The sequence below is a fragment of the Schistocerca piceifrons genome, chromosome 1, assembly GCF_021461385.2.
Source record: "Schistocerca piceifrons isolate TAMUIC-IGC-003096 chromosome 1, iqSchPice1.1, whole genome shotgun sequence".
Taxonomy (NCBI): Eukaryota; Metazoa; Arthropoda; class Insecta; order Orthoptera; family Acrididae; genus Schistocerca; species Schistocerca piceifrons.
This window is the reverse complement of record NC_060138.1, coordinates 1110964962-1110991326: the sequence shown is the minus strand read 5'-3', so window position 1 is coordinate 1110991326 and position 26365 is coordinate 1110964962. Positions and strand designations below refer to the sequence as shown.

The 26365-nt window shown below is 43.2% G+C and overlaps 1 protein-coding gene and 2 non-coding genes across 3 annotated transcripts in view; 1 reads left to right on the top strand and 2 right to left on the bottom strand.

The window, feature by feature from the left end:
• LOC124778040 (serine/arginine repetitive matrix protein 1-like) overlaps positions 1 to 26365 on the bottom strand; it is a 197184-nt gene that overhangs the window by 143940 nt on the left and 26879 nt on the right. Inside the window, exon 3 of the mRNA XM_047253617.1 lies at positions 1307 to 1656. Within this exon, the coding sequence (XP_047109573.1) occupies positions 1307 to 1656 (350 nt within the window). The remainder of the gene's footprint in view (positions 1 to 1306; positions 1657 to 26365) is intronic.
• Positions 2510 to 2584, top strand: Trnas-uga. The gene has a single exon. It is a non-coding gene; the product is annotated as a tRNA-Ser (tRNA).
• Positions 20207 to 20280, bottom strand: Trnat-ugu. The gene has a single exon. It is a non-coding gene; the product is annotated as a tRNA-Thr (tRNA).

The following is a 26365-nucleotide window of genomic DNA, read 5'->3' as shown; positions in this document are numbered from 1 at the left end:
GTCTCACTAGTTCTGCTGGTGACATAGAAAGCGTTCATGCTTCTTATCGGTTCTACTTTAGGTGGCACACTGCCGAAAGATCGCAGAACTTACTTCGTGTGCCACGTGCGGCAAGGCGTCCTCGATGTGGGATAACAGTAGTGACGTCACAGAAGTGGTACAGCTCGATATTCACACGGGCTTTTAGGTGTTTATTTATTTATTTATTGCCAAATTATAGACCTGTTACCTGATGTTTAAAACAGGTCGTACATCTTACAATTTTCGTTTTTCATCTGTTTACAGTTTTCTTTCCTTTTGTTTTATCTACAACATTTACAATGAATGATACTTTTCAAAATAACAATAATTTAAGTTTGAAATATAAATAAAATTTTGTTGTTTTTTTAAGAAGAACATAAAAAGAAGTTAGGATAGATGAGAGATTTGTTACTACCATCACCGAATGTGACTGACGGTGAATACCTCGGAATCGTTTCTTCGAGCCGTTGACCGCCAGTCACACACACACACACACACACACACACACACACACACACACACACAAATGGTTATAAGTAGAGAAATAATGTTGCTTATCCTATTTATTACTAATCCTATGTATTAACTACTTTAGGTGCCCATCCGTGTACAGCATTTGGTGTTTTCTTGGCTTGATTGCCAGCACTTTTGCTTATTTACTATCACATCTCAGCTTCCTCCTCCTGTTCCTCCTCATTGTCACTATTTTCGTTGTCATTGTGGGTATCGCTGTCCATCCTCTGGAGATTGCTGTTACGCTGCACATAGGCATGTTTGTAATGTCGTGTCCGCATGTACTCTTCAAGTGTTGTTTTTGAAATACTGTTTGTCAGTGCGTTTAATTGTGCCCATTGTTCTTCGTCTCTTATCGCTGTGTATATATCTATGTCTGTATCTGTGTAATCTAAGTTTAGTGTATGTCTATTGTTCGCGTATTGCCCGCAGAAAAAGGCCATGTGTTCTGGGGAACCTTCTTCCCCGCATATGCATGTAGGTGTCTGTCTCAGACTCACGCGGTTTAAGCGCGTGGGATAAGGTCCGTGTCCGGTTAAGAAATGTACCATACCGCGGCTGGGATCGATATGTCTCATTCTCAACCGCTCCCTTATGTCAGGGAGGAAGTCGCGCAGTTTACATCCATTATCACTTACATCCCACTCACCTTGCCATGTATCCAAACGCCAACTTTTAAGGTGTGGATAGTTTTAGGGTGCAACATTCAAACCGTCTGGTAGCGCCCCACACTGAAAGTTGAGGGAGAGAGGCGTGGCGGCCGGATACTCACGAGGACTCGTAGGCGCCCGGGCAGGGCGTGATGATGGGCGGCGAGCAGCGGCACGGCTGCGCCGGCGCCGGCGACGGCGGGCACTCGCACGGGTTCGCCGCGGGGGCGGAGACGGAGGCGGCCGGGCACGCGACGCGCACCGGCGGCGGCGCCGGCGGGCGGCAGTCGCAGGGCGTGGAGCTGGCCAGCGGCGAGCGCGGGGGCGGCGAGTCCGGCGAGCAGGGGCACGGCTGCAGCTGGCCGGGGGCCGACCGCCGCCGGCTGCGCTCCTTGGGGGCCGGCTGCGCACAAAGGCCGGGGCGGGGGCGGTCAGGCGGCAGAGTCTGCACGTGGCGGCAGCTGCCACGAACCTCCAGCACACCACCAATATTTTATAGAATCCTACTCCTGTGTATCAAACAGCTTGAAACATGTTATCTATCTATACCTACATACCAGTAGCTACCATCACCCTTCGCAGACCACAGGTGTCCTTAAGGCTTTAGTGCGTAGGGCGCCCTGTATATCTGATAATTTGCAAGAAGAGCTCATATACCCCAAGAGCATTTTTAAAGCGAATAGATTTTCTCCTCAAAAAAATCGTAGAACATTCAATGTAAAACCTGTAGGTATGTGATGGGGAAGAAGATAGTAATTCCTTCAGATTGTGATGCCACGACTAATAACGAGATATAATTTTTTTTCCTTTCTTTTACTACCTTGTACTTCACAGATATACTTCTAATTACGTAGAATATTTTTCGTTTGGTTATATAGTGTAGAACATGAAGTGTGTGTGACTATGTTTTCTTTGCTGTTTTCTATACGACTTACTTATGTAAGTTTTAATCTGCCGCGCAGCTGCTACGGTCGCAGGTTCGAATCCTGCCTCGGGCATGGATGTGTGTAATGTCCTTAGGTTAGTTAGGATTAAGTAGTTCTAAGTTCTAGGGGACTGATGACCACAGATGTTAAGTCCCATAGAGCTCAGAGCCATTCTTTTTTTAATCTGCCAGGAAGTTTCATATCAGCGCACACTCCGCTGTAGAGTGAAAATTTCATTCTAGAAACATCCCCCAGGCTGTGGCTAAGCCATGTCTCCGCAATATCCTTTCTTTCAGGAGTGCTAGTTCTGCAAGGTTCGCAGGAGAGCTTCTGTAAAGTTTGGAAGGTAGGAGACGAGGTACTGGCAGAAGTAAAGCTGTGAGGACGGGGCGTGAGTCGTGCTTGGGTAGCTCAGTTGGTAGAGCACTTGCCCGTGAAAGGCAAAGGTCCCGAGTTCGAGTCTCGGCCCGGCACACAGTTTTGATCTGCCAGGAAGTTTCATATCAGCGCACACTCCGCTGCAGAGTGAAATCTCATTCTGGATCGCTCCATCTGTCAAACGGTAACAACTTTTTCAGCAGCGAAATGTTGCTCATTTTCTTTACTATGATATATGACATATGCTAAAACCTAACCTCCAATGTGGAAACTGTGAACTGTGTTGCTATGTGACCGTTTTCGCGGGAACAGTGTTATTGTGACCACGAATATTAACAGTAGATGGACTGTCTAACTTCGCAATTGGCAAATTATAGCAAATGGAATGTTAATTTATACACGATGTATGGACTGTGCTAAACTAACGTGTGTGAAAGTTGCAGTTAACTAATACGACCTTCGATTGGTGCATAAATAGTTACTTTGTTCCAGCCTACGACAAATGGATGCTATGCAACTTATTACTGCCAGCCGAAACAGGATATATTAATGCCAAGGTCATGACTGGATGAACTTACAGGATTCATATTAGCAACTTCAAACTGCTTCTACCGCTCTCGCCACATCACACAGACCCAGGACAGATAAGACTGAAAACCATTCCTCTCTTCAAGAAATTCACAATTGTAAACAATTTAATTTCTTTTTGCTTTGTAATAGACTATTTCTTAATGTTTCTCTCCGTAAATAAAAGTAGTGTATTGTGAAGACTTTTCACCTTCAGTGATCGTTGACCCCACCACCACCAGCATTTATTGCCATCATTTATTTGCTTTTGCTTTTCAGTGTATTTGTACTAGTCGTTGCATGTGTAGTATGTGTCTTTTGGAAGGGTGTGCTTCGATGTGTATATACAGTAGTTTAGACAGGAGAATTTATGCGTTGTACTGTGAAATGTGCCCAGACATCTAAGTTGAGGCATCCACCTTTCAAATTATTTACATTGACCAATTACGAAGAAGTAGCTTATTCGCCATTGGTTCAAGTTGTCGTATTAGAGGGAACTATGAATCTAACAGCTATCAAAGTACGTGATCTTTTTTTACATGTCACTTAATGTCATATTTCCATTCATTCATGTTTAGATGCAAGTTTCTTGAGTTTAACTGTTACTGGTAGACAAAATTACGGTATACTGTGTCCTTATTCATCAAATTAACTTCAGAGTGGTTTACTGTTTTCACTATCAAAGGACTTTATTACCGGAATTTTAACAGGATTGGGAAAATTCTCAATAGAGGTTTGCTTTTGAAGTTTCTGGAAGTAAAATGGGTTTTTGGCATTTATACAATATTAATTTACTGTATGCAATTTTTCTTTGAACATATTCTGACTGCAAATTCACAGTCGTAGTAAATCTCCAGTAACCGTTTTCTTCACAAAATCACGTGCGCTTTTGCCCTATGTTGGTGCTCTTTCCTCGAAAGTAGGCCGTATTCTCGAGAAACATGGTGTTAAAGTGATCTTCCTGCCTCTGACGAAGATTGCAGCATTACTCTGCTTTGTAAAGGACTATTTATTGATTCGTAAGGCTGGTGAGTATCAGATTCCTTGCGGAAATTGTGAGAAGTCATAGCTCATAGGTCAAACAACACATACCGTTCATGAGAGATGTGTGGAACATTGAAGATACACACACTTACCACAACCAGACAAGTCAGCTGTGGCCGAACATTGTATTGATACAGGGCATTCCATGAACTACAGTGATGTGAAGATTCTGACAGCCACCTCCTCCTTTTGGGATTCTGTCTTCAAGAAAGCTGTAAAGATTAGAGTAACTAATAATTTAATAAGTAGAGATACTGGTTTTAATTTGGACAAAGAAGGTATCTGGCTCTTGGGGTAATTAAACTGCAGAGAAGTCGTCATAGTGTCATCGCCGCCAAAACATACATCGGTAAGTGAATCAAACGTCTGTACACCTTCGCCACAGACGGCGCGTGTGTAAGTATATCTCTTTGTTGTCAACCAGCGTCTGTAACTCGTAGGCATGTACCACCGCGATGGAGCATATTACGCCAGACTTGGCAATTTTGCGTTGGTCATGCGACTCTGTCTGAGGATGGCTCTACGTGGACCAAACATTAATGGAAGAAATTTTATTTGAGCGGCTGCATGCCTGAAATTAAAAAAACACGTTATTTGAACTTAGTGCATGAGAATCGTGGATGCATTATTATTATTATTCATGTTATTATATTTAACTAGTTGGCTGTCCATAGACCACGTTAACCTTTTCGCATTCTCATTTGTTGTTTAATCGTTTAAGCCAGATTTTTCACCAATTCACTTTGGCTACCGATGTTTCATCATCATCATCATCATCATCATTTAAGACTGATTATTCCTTTCAGCTTTCAGTCTGGAGCATAGTCCCCCTTATAAAATTCCTCCATGATCCCCTATTCAGTGCTAACATTGATGCCTCTTCTGATGTTAAGCCTATTACTTCAAAATCATTCTTAACCGAATCCAGCTATCTTCTCCTTGGTCTACCCCGACTCCTCCTAAAATGGTTCAAATGGCTCTGAGCACTATGGGACTTAACATCTGTGGTCATCAGTCCCCTAGAACTTAGAACTACTTAAACCTAACTAACCTAAGGACAGCACACACATCCATGCCCGAGTCAGGATTCGAACCTGCGACCGTAGCGGTCACGCGGTTCCAGACTGAAGCGCCTAGAACCGCACGGCCACACCGGCCGGCGACTCCTCCTACCCTGGACTGCTGAACCCATGAGTCTCTTGGGTAGCCTTGCGTCTCCCATGCGTGTAACATGACCCCACCATCTAAGCCTGTTCGCCCTGACTGCTACATCTATAGAGTTCATTCCCAATTTTTCGTTGATTTCCTCATTGTGGAGACCCTCCTGCCATTGTTCCCATCTACTAGTACCTGCAATCATCCTAGCTACTTTCATATCCGTAACCTCAACCTTATTGATAAGGTAACCTGAATCCACCCAGCTTTCGCTCCCATACAACAAAGTTGGTCGAAAGATTGAACGGTGCACAGATAACTTAGTCTTGGTACTGACTCCCTTCTTGCTGAAGAGAGTAGATCGTAGCTGAGCGCTCACTGCATTAGCTTTGCTACACCTCGCTTCCAGTTCTTTCACTATGTTGCCATCCTGTGAGAATATGCATCCTAAGTACTTGAAACCGTCCACCTATTCTAACTTTGTTCCTCCTATTTGGCGCTCAATCCGTTTATATCTCTTTCCCACTGCCATTACTTTCGTTTTGGAGATATTAATCTTCATACCATAGTCCTTACATTTCAGATCTAGCTCTGAAATATTACTTTGCAAACTTTCAATCGAATCTGCCATTACAACTAAGTCATCTGCATATGTATACCGGTGAATGTTCTTATGTTTAAAAAAGGAGTTTGTGATTACTAAGCCCATACTGGCACAGAAATCCAAGAGTTGTTTCCCGTTCCTGTTGGCCTCCATATCCTCTCCAAATTTACCCATAACCTTTTCATACCCTTCTGTTCGATTTCCAATCCTGGCATTAAAATCACCCATGAGCAGAACACTGTCCTTGTCCTTTACTCTAACAACTATGTCACTGAGTGCGTCATAAAAACTATCCATCTTATCTTGATCTGTCCCTTCACAATGCGAATATACTGACACAATCCTAATTTTCTTGTTAGACACTGTCAAATCTATCCACATCAGTCGTTCGTTTACGTATCTTACTGCAACTACGTTGGATTCCATTTCTTTCCTGATGTAAAGCCCTACACCCCATTGTGCTATTCCTGCTTTGACTCCTGACAGGTAAGCCTTGTATTCTGCCACTTCCTCTTCTTTCTCACCCCTTACCCGAATGTCACTAACCGCTAAAACGTCCAACCCCATCTTACTTGCAGCTTCTGCCAACTCTACCTTCTTCCAGAGTAGCCCCCATTGATATTAATAGCTCCCCATCTCGTTACCATTCGTTTGCCGAGTCGTATCTTAAGAGTCCCTGGTTTGTGGGGCTCCGTCACCTCCAAAGGTCCGAGGCATTTTGCTCTGATTGTTGCCAGCATCATATTTAAAGTACCAGGGAAGCAGGTTGCTAGCCTTACTTGCTCCGAAGTTTATCTTACAAATTTCGCACGAGTTTTCCATTAGTCATTTCGAAAAGTCCCAAACGTCTCTAGTAGCGTAATAGATATTCTGAAGATTGTACTTGTTATGGGTGTATGTTCATTTTACAAATATCCTTCTTAACGTTCATATATCGAGATACAGTTGTCTCTCCCGTCCCATCCACCTAGAGTCGGGCACTCTTTGAATGCGGCCGCAAAACCCAATTCTTGGCCTGCGCATTACGTAAGTAATTTTCTAGCCTTTGGGATATCATTTTTAAAGGTGGATAATGCTTTTTTTAAATTTAGCTCCTGTTGTTGCTGTTGCTGAGGTCTCCAGGCAGCAGACTCCTCTGACACAGCTCTGCACACCGAGCCTCTCCCTCCATCCCCCCGCCCGACTGCCACCAGCTGAACCCGCCTCCAGCTGAACCCACCTCCAGCTGAGCGCCCCTTCCCTTCACCGCCTCCACTCTCCACACTTCCCTCAGTTCCCTGACACTTCAGGATGTGCCCTATCAACCTGACCCCTTCTCTTAGTCAAGATCTGCCATAAATCTGTTTTCTCCCCAGTTCGATTCATTACCCCTTCATTAGTTATTCAATGGACCTACCTATTGTTCACTGTTCTTCTGCAGCACCATATTTCAAAAGCTTCTGTTCTCCTGTTGTTTCGGCTTTGTGTCGTCCATGTTTCACATCTGAACAGGGCTACTCTACAAATTCCTTCAGGTAAAACTTCCAAACACATACATATATTCTCAATGTTACAGATTTTTTTTTTATTTCTGGTAAATGTTTTTCTTCCTATTGACAGTCTCTTTTTTATATTCTTTCTTCCTGTTGTTGTTGCTGTGGTCTTCAGTCCTGAGACTGGTTTGATGCAGCTCTCCATGATACTCTATCCTGTGCAACTTGCTTCATCTCCCAGTACGTACTGCACGCTACATCCTTCTGAATCTGCTTAGTGTATTCATCTCTTGGTCTCCCTCTAAGATTTTTACCCTCCACGCTACCCTCCAATACTAAATTGGTGATCCCTTGATGCCTCAGAATATGTCCTACCAACCGATCCCTTCTTCTAGTCAAGTTGTGCCACAAATTCCTCTTCTCCCCAATTCTATTCAATACCTCCTCATTAGTTATGTGATCTACCCATCTAATCTTTAGCATTCTTCAGGAGGACCACATTTCAAAAGCTTCTATTCTATTCTTGTGCAAAATATTTGTCGTCCATGTTTCACTTCCATACATGGCTACACTCCACACAAATACTTTCAGAAACGACTTCCTGACACTTAAATCTATACTCGATGTTAACAAATTTCTCTTCTTCAGAAACGCTTTCCTTGCCATTGCCAGTCTACATTTTATATCTTCTCTACTTCGACCACCATCGTCCGCAGCTCGTGGTCGTGCGGAAGCGTTCTCGCTTCCCACGCTCGGGTTCCCGGGTTCGATTCCCAGCGGGTTCAGGGATATTCTCTGCCTCGTGATGACTGGGTTTGTGTGCTGTCCTTAGGTTAGTTAGGTTTAAGTAGTTCTAAGTTCTAGGGGACTGATGAGCATAGATGTTAAGTCCCATAGTGCTCAGAACCATTTGAACCATTTTTCGACCACCATCAGTTATTTTGCTCCCCAAATAGCAAAATTCCTTTACTACTTTAAGTATCTCATTTCCTAATCTAATTCCCTCAGCATCACCCGACTTAATTTGACTACATTCCATTACCCTCGTTTTGCTTTTGTTGATGTTCATATTATATTCTCCTTTCAAGACACTATCCATTCCGTTCAACTGCTCTTTTAAGTCCTTTGCTGTCTCTGACAGAATTACAATGTCATCGGCGAACCTCAAAGTTTTTATTTCTTCTGCATGGATTTTAATAGGTACTCCGAATTTTTCTTTTGTTTCCTTTACTGCTTTCTCAATATACAGATTGAATAGCATTGGGGAGAGGCTACAACCTTGTCTCACTCCCTTCCCAACCATTGCTTCCCTTTCATGTCCCTCGACTCTTATAACTGCCATGTGGTTTCTGTACAAATTGTAAATAGCCTTTCGCTCCCTGTATTTTATCCCTGCCACCTTCAGAATTTGAAAGATAGTATTCCAGTTAACATTGTCAAGAGCTTTCTCTAAGTCTACAGATACTAGAAACATCGGTTTGCCTTTTCTTAATCTAGCTTCTAAGATAAGCCGTAGGGTCAGTATTGCCTCACGTGTTCTAACATTTCTACGGAATCCAAGCTGATCTTCCCCGAGGTCGGCTTCTACCAGTTTTTCCATTCGTCTGTAAAGAATTCGCGTTAGTATTTTGCAGCCGTGACTTATTAAACTGATAGTTCGACAATTTTCACGTCTGTCAGCAGCTCATTTCTTTGGGATTGGAATTATTATATTCTTCTTGAAGTCTGAGGGTATTTCGCCTGTCTCATACATCTTGCTCACCAGATGGTAGAGTTTTGTCAGGACTGGCTCTCCCAAGGCCGTCAGTAGTTCCAATGGAATGTTGTCTTCTCCCGGGGCCTTGTTTCAACTCTGGTCTTTCAGTGCTCTGTCAAACTATTCACTTTCCATAATATTGCCCTCTGGTACATCGCCCTTGTATAGAGCCTCTACATACTCCTTCCACCTTTCTGCTTTCTCTTCTTTGCTTATAAATGGGTTTCCATCTGAGCTCTTGATATTCATACAAGTGGTTCTCTTTTCTCCAAAGGTCTCTTTAATTTTCCTGTAGGCAGTATCTATCTTACCCCTAGTGGCAGACTTTCTTCATAGCCACTTATTAAGCTGCTTAAATAGCAAAACCCATCTACTACGTCGAGTGTCTCGTTTCTGAATCTAATTCCATCATCACCACGTGATTTCATTCAGCTACATCTCATTAGCTTTAACTGATTTCTTCCAGGAGCACTAGTCCTGCGAGGTATGGCAGCAGAACTTGTATGAAGTGTGGAAGGTACTGTAGGAGACGAGGTACTTGTGGAGGTACAGCTGTACAGACGGATCGTGAATCACCTCTGGGCTGTTGAGTTGGCAGAGCGTTGCTTTTGAAAGATAAAGCTCCCCAGTTCCGAGTCCCAGTTTGGCACACGGTTTCAGTCTGCCTTGCAGTTTCTATTACCCCTGTTTTCCTTCTGCTGGCGTTCATCTTATAACCTGTTTTCGATAGACATGTCATTTAAAAAATACTTTTGAAATTAAAACAAATTTCTTTACATCGTCACCATCATCATCTTCGTCTTGAGCTATTTCTCATCCACTGCCGGGCACAGGATTCTTCCAGACTCCTCCATACATAGTGATTTTGAGCTTTTCGCGACTAAGTCACGCCCCTTTCTCGATGTCGCCACGCCGTCCTCTAGGTCTTTCCTAATCACAAGGCACCCCACACTGACCCTCCGTTTCCCTTCTCTCCCAATATTTCACCTCACAGTATGCGCAGTGCATCTCCATACCTCCATTCGAGTTTCGAAATAGTCCTCACTCAAACGCTGAAAGTCCCACCTCCCTCCCCCCGCCCCCCCCCCCGCACATAGACACACGCACAGTCAAAACAATTAAAGGAAAAAAGTTTGTCACTTACTACATCTTCGCCTTTCACGAAGTAAAACCTCAGCATCAAGTGTGATGTTTTAATTTACTACTTCTTTACCCTCAAGTCGATTCGCAACACATTTTGCAGACAGTAACCACATATACCAATGAGTGTTTGCGCAAAATCGTTTCATTTTACAACACAATGTTCAGAAGTTAGACGCCATAAACAACGAGATCAGTGAAAACCTACCATTAAAAAAAAAAAAAAAGAAGAGAAGGTGAGTGCAAATCACCCAGACTATACTTATCCAGTGTTTGATAATGAAAGCTCTTAGTGACTTCCAGCCAACTTTAAACATAATTTCAAACCTCTCCTAAACTTATTCTCGCTCAAAGTAATGAAAGGAACACAGTCTATCGCTTACTTAACGTTCGTTCTTCATGCAATAAATCTTCAACATCAAGTATGACATTTTAATTTACTATTTCCTTAGTACTAACTCTATTCGACAACTTGAAGAATCAGGAAAACTGGGTGGGAGAAGTGGAGTGGTGTTGCTGTAATTTCCAGTATTATTTGTCTTGGAGAAGTGTTTCTCTTATGATATAATACTTTTCCCAATCCATCCCATTGTAACAGTTAAATCCGTTTTTGGACGTTTTTAATAGATAAGGGAAACGCTGGCTCCACAAATCTCCAAACGTTCTTGACCCATTTACTTCAAATTTTTACGTGATACTCTAACAAAAATTCGGACAGACAGACGTAAATTTTTAAGCTGTGTGAAGGTGTTCTGTTAAAACTGACTGCGAGAAGGAAAATGATGTGCTGTGCAGTGAAAAATGTATTGTTTCGTTTCCTTTCTCGCATTCGGTATTACCTATGACTGTGGCGCCATCAAACCATATATTTACTAAGATGGACATGTCCGAAAGAACGGATACCATCGGTGACCAAGCAGCTCGTTAGAATGAAATTACAATGAAATGAACACCCTTAGCTGCTTACAGGCGTTGACATACGTCAACGGGGACACATGAAAATGTGCGCCCCGACCGGGACTCGAACCCAGAATCTCCTGCTTACATGGCAGACGCTCTATCCATCTGAGCCACCGAGGACACAGAGGATAGCGCGACTGCAGGGATTTATCTCTGGGACACCTCCCGCGAAACCCACATTCTCAACGTATTGTCCCGCACTACATTCGTAGTGCCCCCGCCCATTATACTCATTACTCGCGGCGCGTTACCGATTCCCGTAAGAGTTCGGGCACTGTTTGTGCATTCGCACAGAAGAAGAAGATGGTCAAGTGGCCGGTGAGCATTAACTATATATTTACTAAGATGGTATCTGTTCTGTCGGACATGTCCAATACCATCTTAGTAAATATACAGTTAATGCTCACCGGTTACTTGACCATCTTCTTCTTCTGTGCGAATGCACAAACAGTGCCCGAGCTCTTACGGGAATCGGCAACGCGCCGCGGGTAATGAGTATAATGGGCGGGGGCACTACGAATGTAGTGCGGGACAATACGTTGAGAATGTGGGTTTCGCGGGAGGCGTGCCAGAGATAAATCCCTGCAGTCGCACTATCCTCTGTGTCCTCGGTGGCTCAGACAGCCGGCACGGTACGTCAGCGTGTTCGGTCAGAGGGTTAGCTGCCCTCTGTAATAAAAAAACTGAGTCAATGGCTGAACACTGAACTTGAAAGCGTGTGATGGGAAATCCGCACCCAACAAATGCAACGAACAATATCGAACAAAATTTAAAAAAAAAGATGGATAGAGTGTCTGCCATGTAAGCAGGAGATCCCGGGTTCGAATCCCGGTCGGGGCAAACATTTTCATCTGTCCCCGTTGACGTATGTCAACGCCTGTAAGCAGCTAAGGGTGTTCATTTCATTGTAATGCCACAAAACCATTGCACAAATTGTTTCAGCCCTATATATTTTCTCTCCATGTACAAATTTTTCAACAATAATGTGCTGTTTTGTTTTATGCCTCGCAGTCAGTTTTAACAGAAAACCTGTACAGGTCTTTTAGGACGTTGGTATTCATGGCTTACTGGCTTATAAAATCTGATTCTTCCGTAACTTTGCAATGCTACCAGTTCACATGTACGCGAACTAATGTCACTGAAAATTCTGTCTTTACAAATCCAGCAGCTGTAGAGGTCTGTGTCGTGCCACATACACCAACGATCACACCTGATTTACACACTCAACGTGAGCGAATCAGGGTTTCTCAAAGAAGGTTCAAGGTCAAACACAGAAATACGTTGGAATTGACTTAGGATCAGGGCGTTTGTGAACCCCCACTCGTAGTTGAGAAAACCAGTTCACTCTCTTACAACACAGTATCCAAATCATGAAATATTTTGTATATTCTGCAGTTTTGTAATTGTATTGTGCGCAAGAAAAATAAACAACTATTAAATAAAATAAAAACCGTAAACGAAAACAAAGGAGTCTTCTTCATTAGAAATATTAAAAAAGGTAGGAAGATTTTTCTGTTTAGCAAAAGTTTTGTCTCAAGTACAGATAGTGTTGAGGATCAGTGGACAAAGTTCAAAACCATCGTACAATATGCGTTAGATGAGTATGTGCCAAGCAAGATCGTAAGAGATGGAAAAGAGCCACCGTGGTACAACAACCGAGTTAGAAAACTGCTGCAGAAGCAAAGGGAATTTCACAGCAAACATAAACAGAGCCAAAGCCTTGCAGACAAACAAAAACTACGCGAAGCGAAATGTAGTGTGAGGAGGGCTATGCGAGAGGCGTTAAATGAATTCGAAAGTAAAGTTCTATGTACTGACTTGGCCGAAAATCCTAAGAAATTTTGGTCTTATGTCAAAGCGGTAGGTGGAACAAAACAAAATGTCCAGACACTCTGTGACCAAAATGGTACTGAAACATAGGATGACAGACTAAAGGTCGAAATACTAAATGTCTTTTTCCAAAGCTGTTTCACAGAGAAAGACCGCACTGTAGTTCCTTCTCTAGATTGTCGTACAGATGACAAAATGGTAGATATCGAAATAGACGACAGAGTGATAGAGATACAATTAAAATCGCTCAAAAGAGGAAAGGCCGCTGGACCTGATGGGATACCAGTTCGATTTTACACAGAGTGCGCGAAGGAACTTGCCCCCCTTCTTGCAGCGGTGTACCGTAGGTCTCTAGAAGAGCGTAGCGTTCCAAAGGATTGGAAAAGGGCACAGGTCATCCCCGTTTTCAAGAAGGGACGTCGAACAGATGTGCAGAACTATAGACCTATATCTCTAACGTCGATCAGTTGTAGAATTTTGGAACACGTATTATGTTCGAATATAATGACTTTTCTGGAGACTAGAAATCTACTCTGTAGGAATCAGCATGGGTTTCGAAAAAGACGGTCGTGTGAAACCCAGCTCGCGCTATTCGTCCACGAGACTCAGAGGGCCATAGACACGGATTCCCAGGTAGATGCCGTGTTTCTTGACTTGCGCAAGGCGTTCGATACAGTTCCCCACAGTCGTTTAATGAACAAAGTAAGAGCATTGGACTATCAGACCAATTGTGTGATTGGATTGAAGAGTTCCTAGATAACAGAACGGAACATGTCATTCTCAATGGAGAGAAGTCTTCCGAAGTAAGAGTGATTTCAGGTGTGCCGCAGGGGAGTGTCGTAGGACCGTCGCTGTTCACGATATACATAAATGACCTTGTGGATAACATCGGAAGTTCACTGAGGATCTTTGCGGATGTTGCTGTAGTATGTCGAAAGGTTGTAACAATGGAAAATTGTACTGAAATGCAGGAGGATCTGCAACGAATTGACGCATGGTGCAGGGATTGGCAATTGAATCTCAATGTAGACAAGTGTAATGTGCTGCGAATACATAGAAAGATAGATCCCTTATCATTTAGCTACAAAATAGCAGGTCAGTAACTGAAAGCAGTTAATTCCATAAATTATCTGGGAGTACGCATTAGGCGTGATTTAAAATGGAATGATCATATAAAGTTGATCGTCGGTAAAGCAGATGCCAGACTGAGATTCATTGGAAGAATCCTAAGGAAATGCAATCCGAAAACAAAGGAAGTAGGTTACAGTACGCTTGTTCGTCCACTGCTTGAATACTGCTCAGCAGTGTGGGATCCGTACCAGATAGGGTTGATAGAAGAGATAGAGAAGATCCAACGGAGAGCAGCGCGCTTCGTTTCAGGATCATTTAGTAATCGCGAAAGCGTTACGGAGATGAAGATAAACTCCAGTGGAAGACTCTGCAGGAGAGACGCTCAGTAGCTCGGTACGGGCTTTTGTCAAAGTTTCGAGAACATACCTTCACCGAAGAGTCAAGCAGTAAATTGTTCCCTCCTACGTATATTTCGCGAAGAGACCATAAGGATAAAATCAGAGAGATTAGAGCCCACACAGAAGCATACCGACAATCCTTCTTTCCACGAACAATACGAGACTGGAATAGAAGGGAGAACCGATAGAGCTACTCAGGGTACCCTCCGCCACACACCGTCAGGTGGCTTGCGGAGTATGGATGTAGATGTAGATTTACATTCCATAACATTTACTATACTTTCGAGTTCCATGCCTTCAAAGTAGGCATAGTCGTTTGAGGAGCAGAATTTTACATCCTGACTTAAGTACCAGAGATACCGCAGGCTATGACGTGCATCGAGTTCCCAAACATATTTAGCAATTACGAAGCACTACCATGTTCGCTAGCATAATATGTGTGACAACTGCACATTTATGCCAGACCGTCAGTCAAACTTGGACTTCAGTGGTTATTGTGAGCAGCCATACTGAGCACTAGCGAGTCTCAGCACGTGGCCATGGTCATGACAAACTCTCACCGACACTGATTTTAGGCGCAAACACTGCAGCCAGAGGTCCTCGCACCTGTTATATGGGAACAGCATAACAGTCGGAATGGAACTGGTGAACGACCTAATGTTTCCCTGTCACCAGGCACCTAAGTTATGCATTACATTGCAGGCTTTGTATAGCTGATATGATTTCACGTCGTTGCTACTTCATCGATTTCATCCCCATCGATTCGTTCATTTCATGTCAGTACATTTAATTAACTTTAGTAAGCCAATGTCAGTGAACTATTGTAAACATGCAGCGAGTGTTTAGCTGCGCTCTGCTCGAGCGCTGTTCGTGTAACAAGGTGGGCAGCGGGGCTATTCACAGTGTTACCATGTGGCGCTCCAGCATATAGTGTCATCCCGCCGTGTCGCTCCACTGCGTTTGCTCCAAAGTGTGCGTAGAAGATAGAATTGATTTTCATGTTGCCTATGGCGTGAGGAGGGGGGCGGGCACGGGAGGGAAGAGCACTTTGATATATATAAGCCTTTGACTGAATGAAGTGGAACAAACTAAAACTGAGCGAGGAGAAGTGAAGGAGTGGAAGGTAGAAAGCAACCATGATGCCAAGAAGTGTTATGACAGACAGGTTTGAAGTTGAAAGAGGTGTATGAAAAGGTTGTTGTCTTTTACCAGCTCTGTTTACCGTGCATAGGAGAGACGCGATAATGGCTGGTTGATACGGGGGATGAACGAAATAGCGAGGTCGTTGGAACAATCCCAGTGTCTGCCCGAAGTGATTTAGCGAAATCATGAGAAACCTAAATCAGGATGGCTGGATGCGGATTTGAACTGTCTTCCTCCCAAATGCGGGTCCAGTGTGCTAACGACTGCAGACTCGATAATGAACACGCTATACAGAGAGAAGAAAGGAGCGTGGAGGAGGAGCTGCGTCAGATCTGTTGATGACATGGCACTGCTTGGAGACTGAACAATCTCTCTTCAAAGATTACCTGTTTGGACTTTTAGAAGGTTTGGAAGAGTGTGGTACGAAAATCGGCACAGAGGAAAAGTTGATGAAAGTACATACAAAGAAGGTTTGGTGGTGAATCTGAACAGATTGCTCAGTACAGGTATTTGGGGAGTGTACTAACTGATAAGTTGACGAGTGAAAAAGAAATATGGTGAAGAACCGCAGGGAAAAAATTCCTTTCCTGCAAGAGGAACAATTATTATGGAGAAAAACGTGGTTGGAGTTAAGGAAAAGATTGATTAAATGCTTTGTGTGGAATGTTTTTCTGTGCAGCTGCAAAGGCTGGACACTGAAAGAGAGAGAAAGAGAAAAAGCTGAAGTGTTCGAGGTATGGGTTTGGAGGAGAATACAGAAAGAAAATCGGTGTGGATAAAGTAAAGACCACTGAAGCAATGGAGAAGATAAAGGAACTGAGAACTCCCCTAAATCTGCTTAAGGGCAGGAGAGCGGACTGGGTGGGGCAACAATTCCAACAACAGGTATGAGAGGTACAGTGGGAAAACGAAAAAAACATGGAGCAGAAATAAAAATGGCGCACAAAGTGAGAAGTTGGTGGTAGTGGACTACGAAGTAATTGTTCCATTAACAGGGTCAGATGCAGAGGGCAATGGTGTCAGGAAACTGTCAACAGGCAGAACACCTTACCATGACGATGAAAATCAAATGCAGCAAGTGAGGCTTGAGGAGCGGAAGTGACAATATTTTTAGCGTGCAAACTGTCGAAGGGAGAGTTAGCGGTGCCCCCAGACACAGGCGCAGAGATGCAGAGCTACTACAGTTCAATTCTTTTATCTTGGCGGCTCGCGCACGCACGCCCAGACGCGGGAGATTGTTGCGTTGCCACTTTCAAACGAGGCACGCGCCAAGAGAAGCAGCGCCATATTATAGTATAGTTCGCAAATTTACGCGCAGTTTATGAAGTAAAGCCATCACGGCTGCATTAACCCTTTCGCTGCTACAGAGACGTGCTCCCCGCATTCCGCGCTGTGCGCGATTTTGTCATCACTGCACTGCTCGCCTGTGCAGACACATGGTGTTCCGACTGCTTTGACACACTTATCATTCGATTTCACAAAAATTATTTGGCCCAAAAATTGATTTTTACACATCTTCTTGACTGATACCTTCGCCGGCCGAAGTGGCCGTGCGGTTAAAGGCGCTGCAGTCTGGAACCGCAAGACCGCTACGGTCGCAGGTTCGAATCCTGCCTCGGGCATGGATGTTTGTGATGTCCTTAGGTTCGTTAGGTTTAATTAGTTCTAAGTTCTAGGGGACTAATGACCTCAGCAGTTGAGTCCCATAGTGCTCAGAACCATTTGAACTGATACCTTCCCCCCCATAAATGCATTAAATGTAGTAAACCATTGCACGAAATTTTGAATAGTTTGCAGAGGTAAAAGTCCATAGCGTCTACTTTCCGTATAGTCGATTTTAGTTGCCACAATGTGGAGAATGAAAAGTGGAGAAGATACCTAAGTTTCATATAAAATTTACTGTATAACAATATCTCATTTAATTTAAGTACCAGATACGTGTCGTATGTAATATTGAGAAATATTCCGTCTTTCGCGACTGTAATAAAACTTTATTTATACCAGAGTCATTTCGCTTTTTTCTAAAACGTTCTGATTAAAACAAACTTGGCGAAGTACACAAAACTGAATTGTGAACGTAATAAAACACAGAAACTAAAATATATTGTCAGTGAGGCGCAGTGCGCAAACAATTTGTGTTTGTCACAACGGGCAGCAAATACTCGCCGAAACATAGGTAGACGAAAACATTGAATATGATGTTGCCAAAGCAGCGAAGCATAGAAATGCGCCAGACAATCAAGTAGCTCGGCAACGTACGAGCCGCAATTCTGCTCTAAATAATACTTTGAATACTGTCGCAAAAGAATATATCTCAATATGAATAGTAAAACAGCGACTGCGGAAGAGAAGATATACAAACAAAACAGATAACATGAATATTGTATGTGTGCTTTTCATTGTTTTTAATTGCTGTGAAAAGAAATATTGGAGGACAAAATTAGAAAAACCGAAAACTTATTATGATTATAATGAAGAGACAAAGCACTAGAAATTTCAAAAAATTACATTCAAACGAATAAAATTCATGACTTAAGATACTTCGATCTTGTTTTTAAATAAAGAAAAAATTTAGCACCAAACAACGTTTGAACTCTGAACCTTGCACTAAGCAGCCAAACACCCTAACCATTACGCTAATGCAGCTCGTCGTTCAACCGAATTCCTGGAGGATGATACAAGTATAGCTATCATACCCGACAGACAAGAATTAACTGGTGAAATTGTAAACGATGTTTTTCAAAAAATCATTAAGTGGTTCTCTGCAAATGGGTTCTCATTAAACTTTAACAAAACACAGTATATACAGTTCCACACAGTAAATGGAATGACCCCATTAATAAATATAGACTTCGATCAGAAATCGGTACTAAGATAGAATATTCAAAATTTCTAGGTGTATGCATTGATGAGGGGTTGAACTGGAAAAAACACACAGAGGATCTGCTGAAATGGTTGAGTTCAGCTACTTATGCTATTAGGGTCATTGCAAATTTTGGCGATATACATCTGAGTAAATTAGCTTACCATGCCTATTTTCATTCTCTGCTTTCGTATGGCATCATATTCTGGGGTAACTCATCATTGAGTAAAAGAGTGTAATCAGAATAATTGCTGGAGCTCATCCAAGATCATCCTGCAGACACTTATTTAAAGAGCTAGAAATCTTCACTGTAGCCTCACAATACATATATTCTCTTATGAAATTTGTTATTAACAATCCAAACGAATTCAAAAGTAATAGCAGTGTACATGGCTACAACACTAGGAGAAAAGATGATCTTCACTACTGAAGGTTAAATCTAACTTTGGCTCAGAAGGGGGTAAATTATGCTGCCACAAAAGTCTTTGGTCACTTACCTAATAGCATCAAAAGTCTGACAGATAGCCATATAGCATTTAAAAGGAAATTAAACGAATTTCTTAATGGCAACTCCTTCTATTCATTAGATGAAGTTTTGGATATAGTAAGTGGGTAATTTCCCAACCTCAAAAAAAAAAAAAATTATTGAGTGTCATGTAATATTTTGTCTAATGTAATATCTTGTATAGACACCTTTTATTAACCTGACACGTTCCACATCATTACGAAGTGTCGTATTCATGATCTATGGAACAAGTACTAATCTAATCTAATCTAATCTAATCTAATCTAATAAAGCATCACACAAAATACCGACAAACACTGTTGATAGGGCTATGAATTACTGACGTTTCGTCGAGGTACAATAGGAAGTAAACAATTATCGCTGTTCTTTGCTGCAAAAAAGCGGTTCGTGAGAATGATACAAACACCTTTCCTTGCTATCGCCTGAATTAGGAGGCTTATTGCTTGTTTGGTTTAATTAATTAATAGAACATGAAGCAACTGGTATAAAGAATGCTTTTTACAAACTAAACTTTCTATAAAAGAAAGTCTGCTATCAAGACATTGCTTTTGTTCAGTTACTTTATTTATCACTGAACGTTTCTAAAACTGAAGACACTCGTCCGTGCTCTGCACTGCACTCGAGATCTGGCAACGTCGTTCTCTGTTCATTGGCTGACTGTGTTTTGTGACGTCAGATGCGCAGAACGAACCTAAACTTGGCAGCCGTCGTAAATGACGCGCACTATAACTAGCTGCTGCAGCTCGCGGCTTATGCAGCTCCTGTCTGGGGATATGCTGCGCCTACTCGCCTGCGCCATCTGCAGCTCATACCAAACAAAGTACTCAAAATCATAAGCAATGCTCCACGATACACACGCATCGCGGACCTTCGCCGGGAATACTGATTTGAGACTCTCACAGAGGTAATCCACAAACTCACCACAAGACTATACAGAAACTCCAGACATTCGCAGAACCCGTTTATTCTGAATCTGGGGAACTACGACCACAACCATAGATGGAAACATAGAAGACCAAAAGACATACTTGTAAGGACCTAACATCTATGGCCAAGCACACGCAAACACAACGGTACAGGTGAGCCCCTGTTAAACAGACGCCATTACTGGATAAATGATGACTAACTGAAACCCTCAGCTGCCGACAGGTGTTGTTGATATACCTCGATGTGGACGTCTGAAAATGTGTGCCCCGACCGGGACTCGAACCCGGGATCTCCTGCTTACATGGCAGACGCTCTATCCATCTGAGCCACCGAGGACACAGGTGAATAGTGCGACTGCAGGGACTTATCCCTTGCACGCTTCCCGTGAGACTCACATTCCCAACTGTCCACAATTATACATATGTAATGTATCTTATAGACATTTGCCCATCCACTCATTACTCGCGCACGCTTTGGCGATTCCCGTAAGAGTTTGGGCAACCTGTGCGCATTCGCACAGACGGATAGAGCGTCTGCCATGTAAGCAGGAGATCCCGGGTTCGAGTCCCGGTCGGGGCACACATTTTCAGCTGTCCACATCGAGGTATATCAACAACACCTGTCGGCAGCTGAGGGTTTCAGTTAGTCATCATTTATTCCAGGGAAAAACTGCAGGGTCATCAACAGTATTCTGTTCTTTCGAGAACAGTTACTGTCTTCATATACAGGGTGTTTCAAAACTGACCAGTATATTTGAAACGGCAATAAAAACTAAACGAGCAGCGATAGAAATACGCCGTTTGTTGCAATATGCTTGGGACAACAGTACATTTTCAGGCAGACAAACTTTTGAAATTACAGTAGTTACAATTTTCAACAACAGATGGCGCTGCGGTCTGGGAAACTCTATAGTACGATATTTTCCACATATCCACCATGCGTAGCAATAATATGGCGTAGTCTCTGAATGAAATTACCCGAAACCTTTGACAACGTGTCTGGCGGAATGGCTTCACATGCAGATGAGACGTACTGCTTCAGCTGTTCAATTGTTTCTGGATTCTGGCGGTACACCTGGTCTTTCAAGTGTCCCCACAGAAAGAAGTCACAGGGGTTCATGTCTGGCGAATAGGGAGGCCAATCCACGCCGCCTCCTGTATGTTTCGGATAGCCCAAAGCAATCACACGATCATCGAAATATTCATTCAGGAAATTAAAGACGTCGGCCGTGCGATGTGGCCGAGCACCATCTTGCATAAACCACGAGGTGTTCGCAGTGTCGTCTAAGGCAGTTTGTACCGCCACAAATTTACGAAGAATGTCCAGATAGCGTGATGCAGTAATCGTTTCGGATCTGAAAAATGGGCCAATGATTCCTTTGGAAGAAATGGCGGTCCAGACCAGTACTTTTTGAGGATGCAGGGACGATGGGACTGCAACATGGGGCTTTTCGGTTCCCCATATGCGCCAGTTCTGTTTATTGACGAAGCCGTCCAGGTAAAAATAAGCTTCGTCAGTAAACCAAATGCTGCCCACATGCATATCCCCGTCATCAATCCTGTGCACTATATCGTTAGCGAATGTCTCTCGTGCAGCAATGGTAGCGGCGCTGAGGGGTTGCCGCGTTTGAATTTTGTATGGATAGAGGTGTAAACTCTGGCGCATGAGACGATACTTGGACGTTGGCGTCATTTGGACCGCAGCTGCAACACGGCGAACGGAAACCCGAGGCCGCTGTTGGATCACCTGCTGCACTAGCTGCGCGTTGCCCTCTGTGGTTGCCGTACGCGGTCGCCCTACCTTTCCAGCACGTTCATCCGTCACGTTCCCAGTCCGTTGAAATTTTTCAAACAGATCCTTTATTGTATCGCTTTTCGGTCCTTTGAATACATTAAACCTCCGTTGAAAACTTCGTCTTGTTGCAACAACACTGTGTTCTAGGCGGTGGAATTCCAACACCAGAAAAATCCTCTGTTCTAAGGAATAAACCATGTTGTCTACAGCACACTTGCACGTTGTGAACAGCACACTCTTACAGCAGAAAGACGACGTACAGAATGGCGCACCCACAGACTGCGTTGTCGTCTATATCTTTCACATCACTTGCAGCGCCATCTGTTGTTGAAAATTGTAACTACTGTAATTTCGAAAGTTTGTCCGCCTGAAAATGTACTGTTGTCCCAAGCATATTGCAACAAACGGTGTATTTCTATCGCTGCTCGTTTAGTTTTTATTGCCGTTTCAAATATACCGGTCATTTTTGAAACACCCTGTATATGCCATTTCTGGATATCCAGCTGGAATACACTGCCGAATAACTGGCACCACGCAGGGAAGCCGTACCATACACTGCATGCAGACAAGCTCCACACATCCCCCACACAGTGAGATGATCTATGACCGATCTCCCACTACTATACAACGATCTCGATTGTTCCAGGAATGTAGCGGCTGCAGCATCTGGGATACATCGCCATCGCTTGCCACGGTAATGATGCATGATACCCATAATAACAAATCCAATCTTGCACGAACTATCGCAGCTAGTAAGCCACTACTGCTCTTACTACCCATTCCACTGTCGCAGCGGTTTTTTTCCCACGGCACGAGCCTTGGCACTTTTTTCCCTCTGCTCTTCAAATCGCTACCCTCACTCGCGTTTCGTCCACTATCTATCACCTGATGGACCGTGTTAATGCGTAGTCTTACCCAGACGCACGGATAACATCACAGCCCAGCATCCTGTGATCCACTTACTAGATAACTAACATGTTGACGGAGGTGACAGTAGAACTTTCGGTTTGGTACCCACGTTGGTGCGGGCTTGGAGGGGCCCCATCTCTGCTACGCTCGCTTCGGTACTCGCCTTGGTGGCCCAGCTGGGGTAGGGGTCTGGGCTGAGTGCCATGTAGCAGTGGGCGCCGCGGTCGTGCGGCAGCGGCTGCACGGCCAGGAAGTGCTTGAGGTCGTGCGCCAGCATCGACGAGACGCCGGGCCGGTCGCCTGCGCCGCGCTCCGCCGCCGCCTCCGTGCCCAGGCGCCGCATCATCTCCGTCAGCTGCGCATAAGCCGCCACGGCAGAGTGGTTAGTGAGCTACTGCCCGAAATAAAAAAAAAAAAAAAACGTTCAGTCGCATCTCAATGGTGGAAAGACTGCCGACTTGCTTCAAGTGTTCAGCAATGTAAGTAAAATTGTCCACTCCACAAAACAAAAGAAACTACTATCGCACGACTATTTTTTATTTATTTTATTTATTAATTTATTAATTGTTCCGTGGGACCAAATTAACGAGAAGTCTCCATGGCCATGGAACGAGTCAATACATGCAATTATAACACGATAGTAGAAATAGGTAAAATGAAATATAAAAAAACATATTCAGGCGACAATTCGTAAGTTTAAATAAAGAAAATCAACAATGTAACACTGGAATTTGCTTAATTTTTCAGCTCTTCCAGGAGCTCCTCGACAGAATAGAAGGAGTGAGCCATGAGGAAACTCTTCAGTTTAGACTTAAAAGTGTTTGGGCTACTGCTATGAGTTTTGAGTCCTTGGGGTAGCTTATTGAAAATGGATGCAGCAGAATACTGCACTCCTTTCTGTACAAGAGTCAAGGAGGTGCATTCCACATGCAGATTTGATCTCTGCCTAGTATTAACTGAGTTGGGAATAGGCTAATATTGCTAACAACAAACGACATTAAAGAAAATATATACAGTGAGGGCAATGTCAGAATTCCCAGACTATTGAATAGGGATCGACAAGAGGTTCTCGAACTTACACCACATATAGCTCGAACAGCCCGTTTTTGAGCCAAAAATACCCTTTTTGAATCAGAAGAATTACCCCAAAAAATAATACCATACGACATAAGCGTATGAAAATATGCAAAGTAGACTACTTTTCGTGTTGAACTGTCACTTATTTCAGATATTGTTCTCATGATAAATAAAGCAGCATTTAGTTTCTGAACAAGATCCTGGACATGGGCTTTCCACAACAGCTTACTATCTATCCGAACGCCTAGGAACTTGAACTGTTCTGTCTCGCTTATAATATGCCCATTCTGTCTGATCAAAATATCGGTTCTTGTTGAATTGTGAGTTAGAAACTGTAAAAACTGAGTCTTACTGTGATTTAGCAACAAATTATCTTCCACAAGCTACGAACTTATTTCATGAACTACATTATTTGATACTGTTTCAATATTACACACAAGATCCTTCACTACCAAGCTGGTGTCATCAGCAAACAGAAACATTTTTGAATAACCTGTAATACGAGAAGGCATATCATTTATATAAATAAGAAACAGCAGTGGCCCCAGCACCGACCCTTGGGGAACGCCCCACTTAACAGTGCCGATTGGGACTGAACATCACTACCACTCTCATTATTGTGGAGAATTACCTTCTGCTTTCTGTTCTTAAAGTAAGAGGCGAACCAATTATAAGCTACTCCCCTTACTCCATAATGGTCCAACTTCTGCTGTAATATTTTGTGGTCAACACAGTCAAAAGCCTTCATTAAATCAAAGAAAACACCTAGCGTTCAACCTTTTATTTAATCCGTCCAAAACCTCACAGAGAAAAGAGAATATAGCATTTTCAGTTGTTAAACCATTTCTAAAACCAAACTGTACAGCAGACAGTAAATTATGTGAATTTCAAATGGTTCAAATGGTTCTGAGCACTATGCGACTTAACTTCTGAGGTCATCAGTCGCCTAGAACTTAGAACTAATTAAACCTAACTAACCTAAGGACATCACACACATCCATGCCCGAGGCAGGATTCGAACCTGCGACCATAGCGGTCGCCCGGCTCCAGACTGTAGCGACTAGAACCGCACGGCCACTCCGGCCGGCTTATGTGAATTTAAAGGCTCCAGTAACCTTGTATATACAACCTTCTCGATAACTTTAGCAAACACCGATGGCATAGAAATAGGTCTATAATTGTCAACATTATCCCTGTCTCCCTTTTTATAAAGTGGCTTCACTAATGAGTACTTTAATCGGTCAGGAAACCGACCACTCCTAAAGGAAAAGTTACAGATATGGCTAAGTACTGGGCTAACATACATAGAACAATACTTCAGTATTCTGCTAGATACCCTGCATTATCCATGAGAGTTCTTGGTCTATAGTGATTTAATTATTAACTCAATCTCCCTTATGTCAGTATCATGGAGGAGCATTTCAAGTAACAGTCTCGGAACACTTTTTTCTAAGCGCGCTATATGTTTCCCTGTTGGGACGAGGTTTCTATTTAGTTCACCTGCTATATTCAGAAAGTATCGACCAGTCACAGCTGGAATCATTCAACTCGTATAAAATACCTGGATGTACCACTCTGTAGGAAGACGAAGTGAAGCGATCACACACAATAGACTCAGTCGTAGCTAAAGCGGGAAGCGGGTGGCAGCCCTCACTTTATCTTTCCTTTTTAGGTCTTCCCCCATTATGTCAGTTAGCAGCAGTCTGCCACACTTTTCTGTCCTCAGCCTTCCTCTCGAGAGCGATACAGGTGCTGCAGTCGGCATCCTCCATTATCTCTTTGACGTATTCTAGTCTCAGTCTGCCTCTCGCATTTTCCCCTCCTACTGCCACTTCAATTCTACTTCTAACTATGCTGTCACCTCTCAGTAGACAGCCGAAGCCACTTGTCCCTTCCGCATTCGATCAAATTCGGGAGATGAGACTTCTCTTTCTCCACAGTGGGGGGGGGGGGGAGCGGCACAGTGGGGGGGGGGCGGCAGAGTGGGGGAGGGGCGGCAGAGTGGGGGGGGGGGCAGAGTGGGAAGTCTCGAGCATTCTGCGGTAGCACCACATCTCTGCTTCTCCCAGCGTCTGCATTTCACTTCCATACAGTGGCACACGCCAAACAAATGTCTCTATGAGGTTTTTCCTGAGACCTATATCTATGCTGTCGGATGTGAAGAGGTTTCTTCTCTTGTTAAAAGCAGCTTTTGCCTGGTGGACTCGGCTTGCAATGTCTTTCCTTGACCTTGTAATGGTTCTTTATTTACGTGACCATTACGGCACTCCAACGCCAGTTCTCGATACCAGTAATATCTACTACTTTTCTGCGAAGTAACAAACATATTTTTGTGACAATATTCACATATGGTTTTATTAATGTATAGGTACTCCGATGTATCGATATATTACAGTGATATGGTTCTTGTGTGTATTCATTTCTGTGAGACTGTCATAATCTTTGACTTACTTGTAACCGTTTTGGAGCGAATGCGCGCAGAGCAGTCTTTGTTTTATTTTGCAGAAGTTAAGTTGTTATTTCGCTTTGTTAAAGAACAGTCAAGTCTTGTGTTTGGTTAAAGTGGAAATTAAATATATGAAGATTGATACAAAACTGTTTTCTTGATGATGTGGCAATTAAGAAGAAGTATATGTGAATT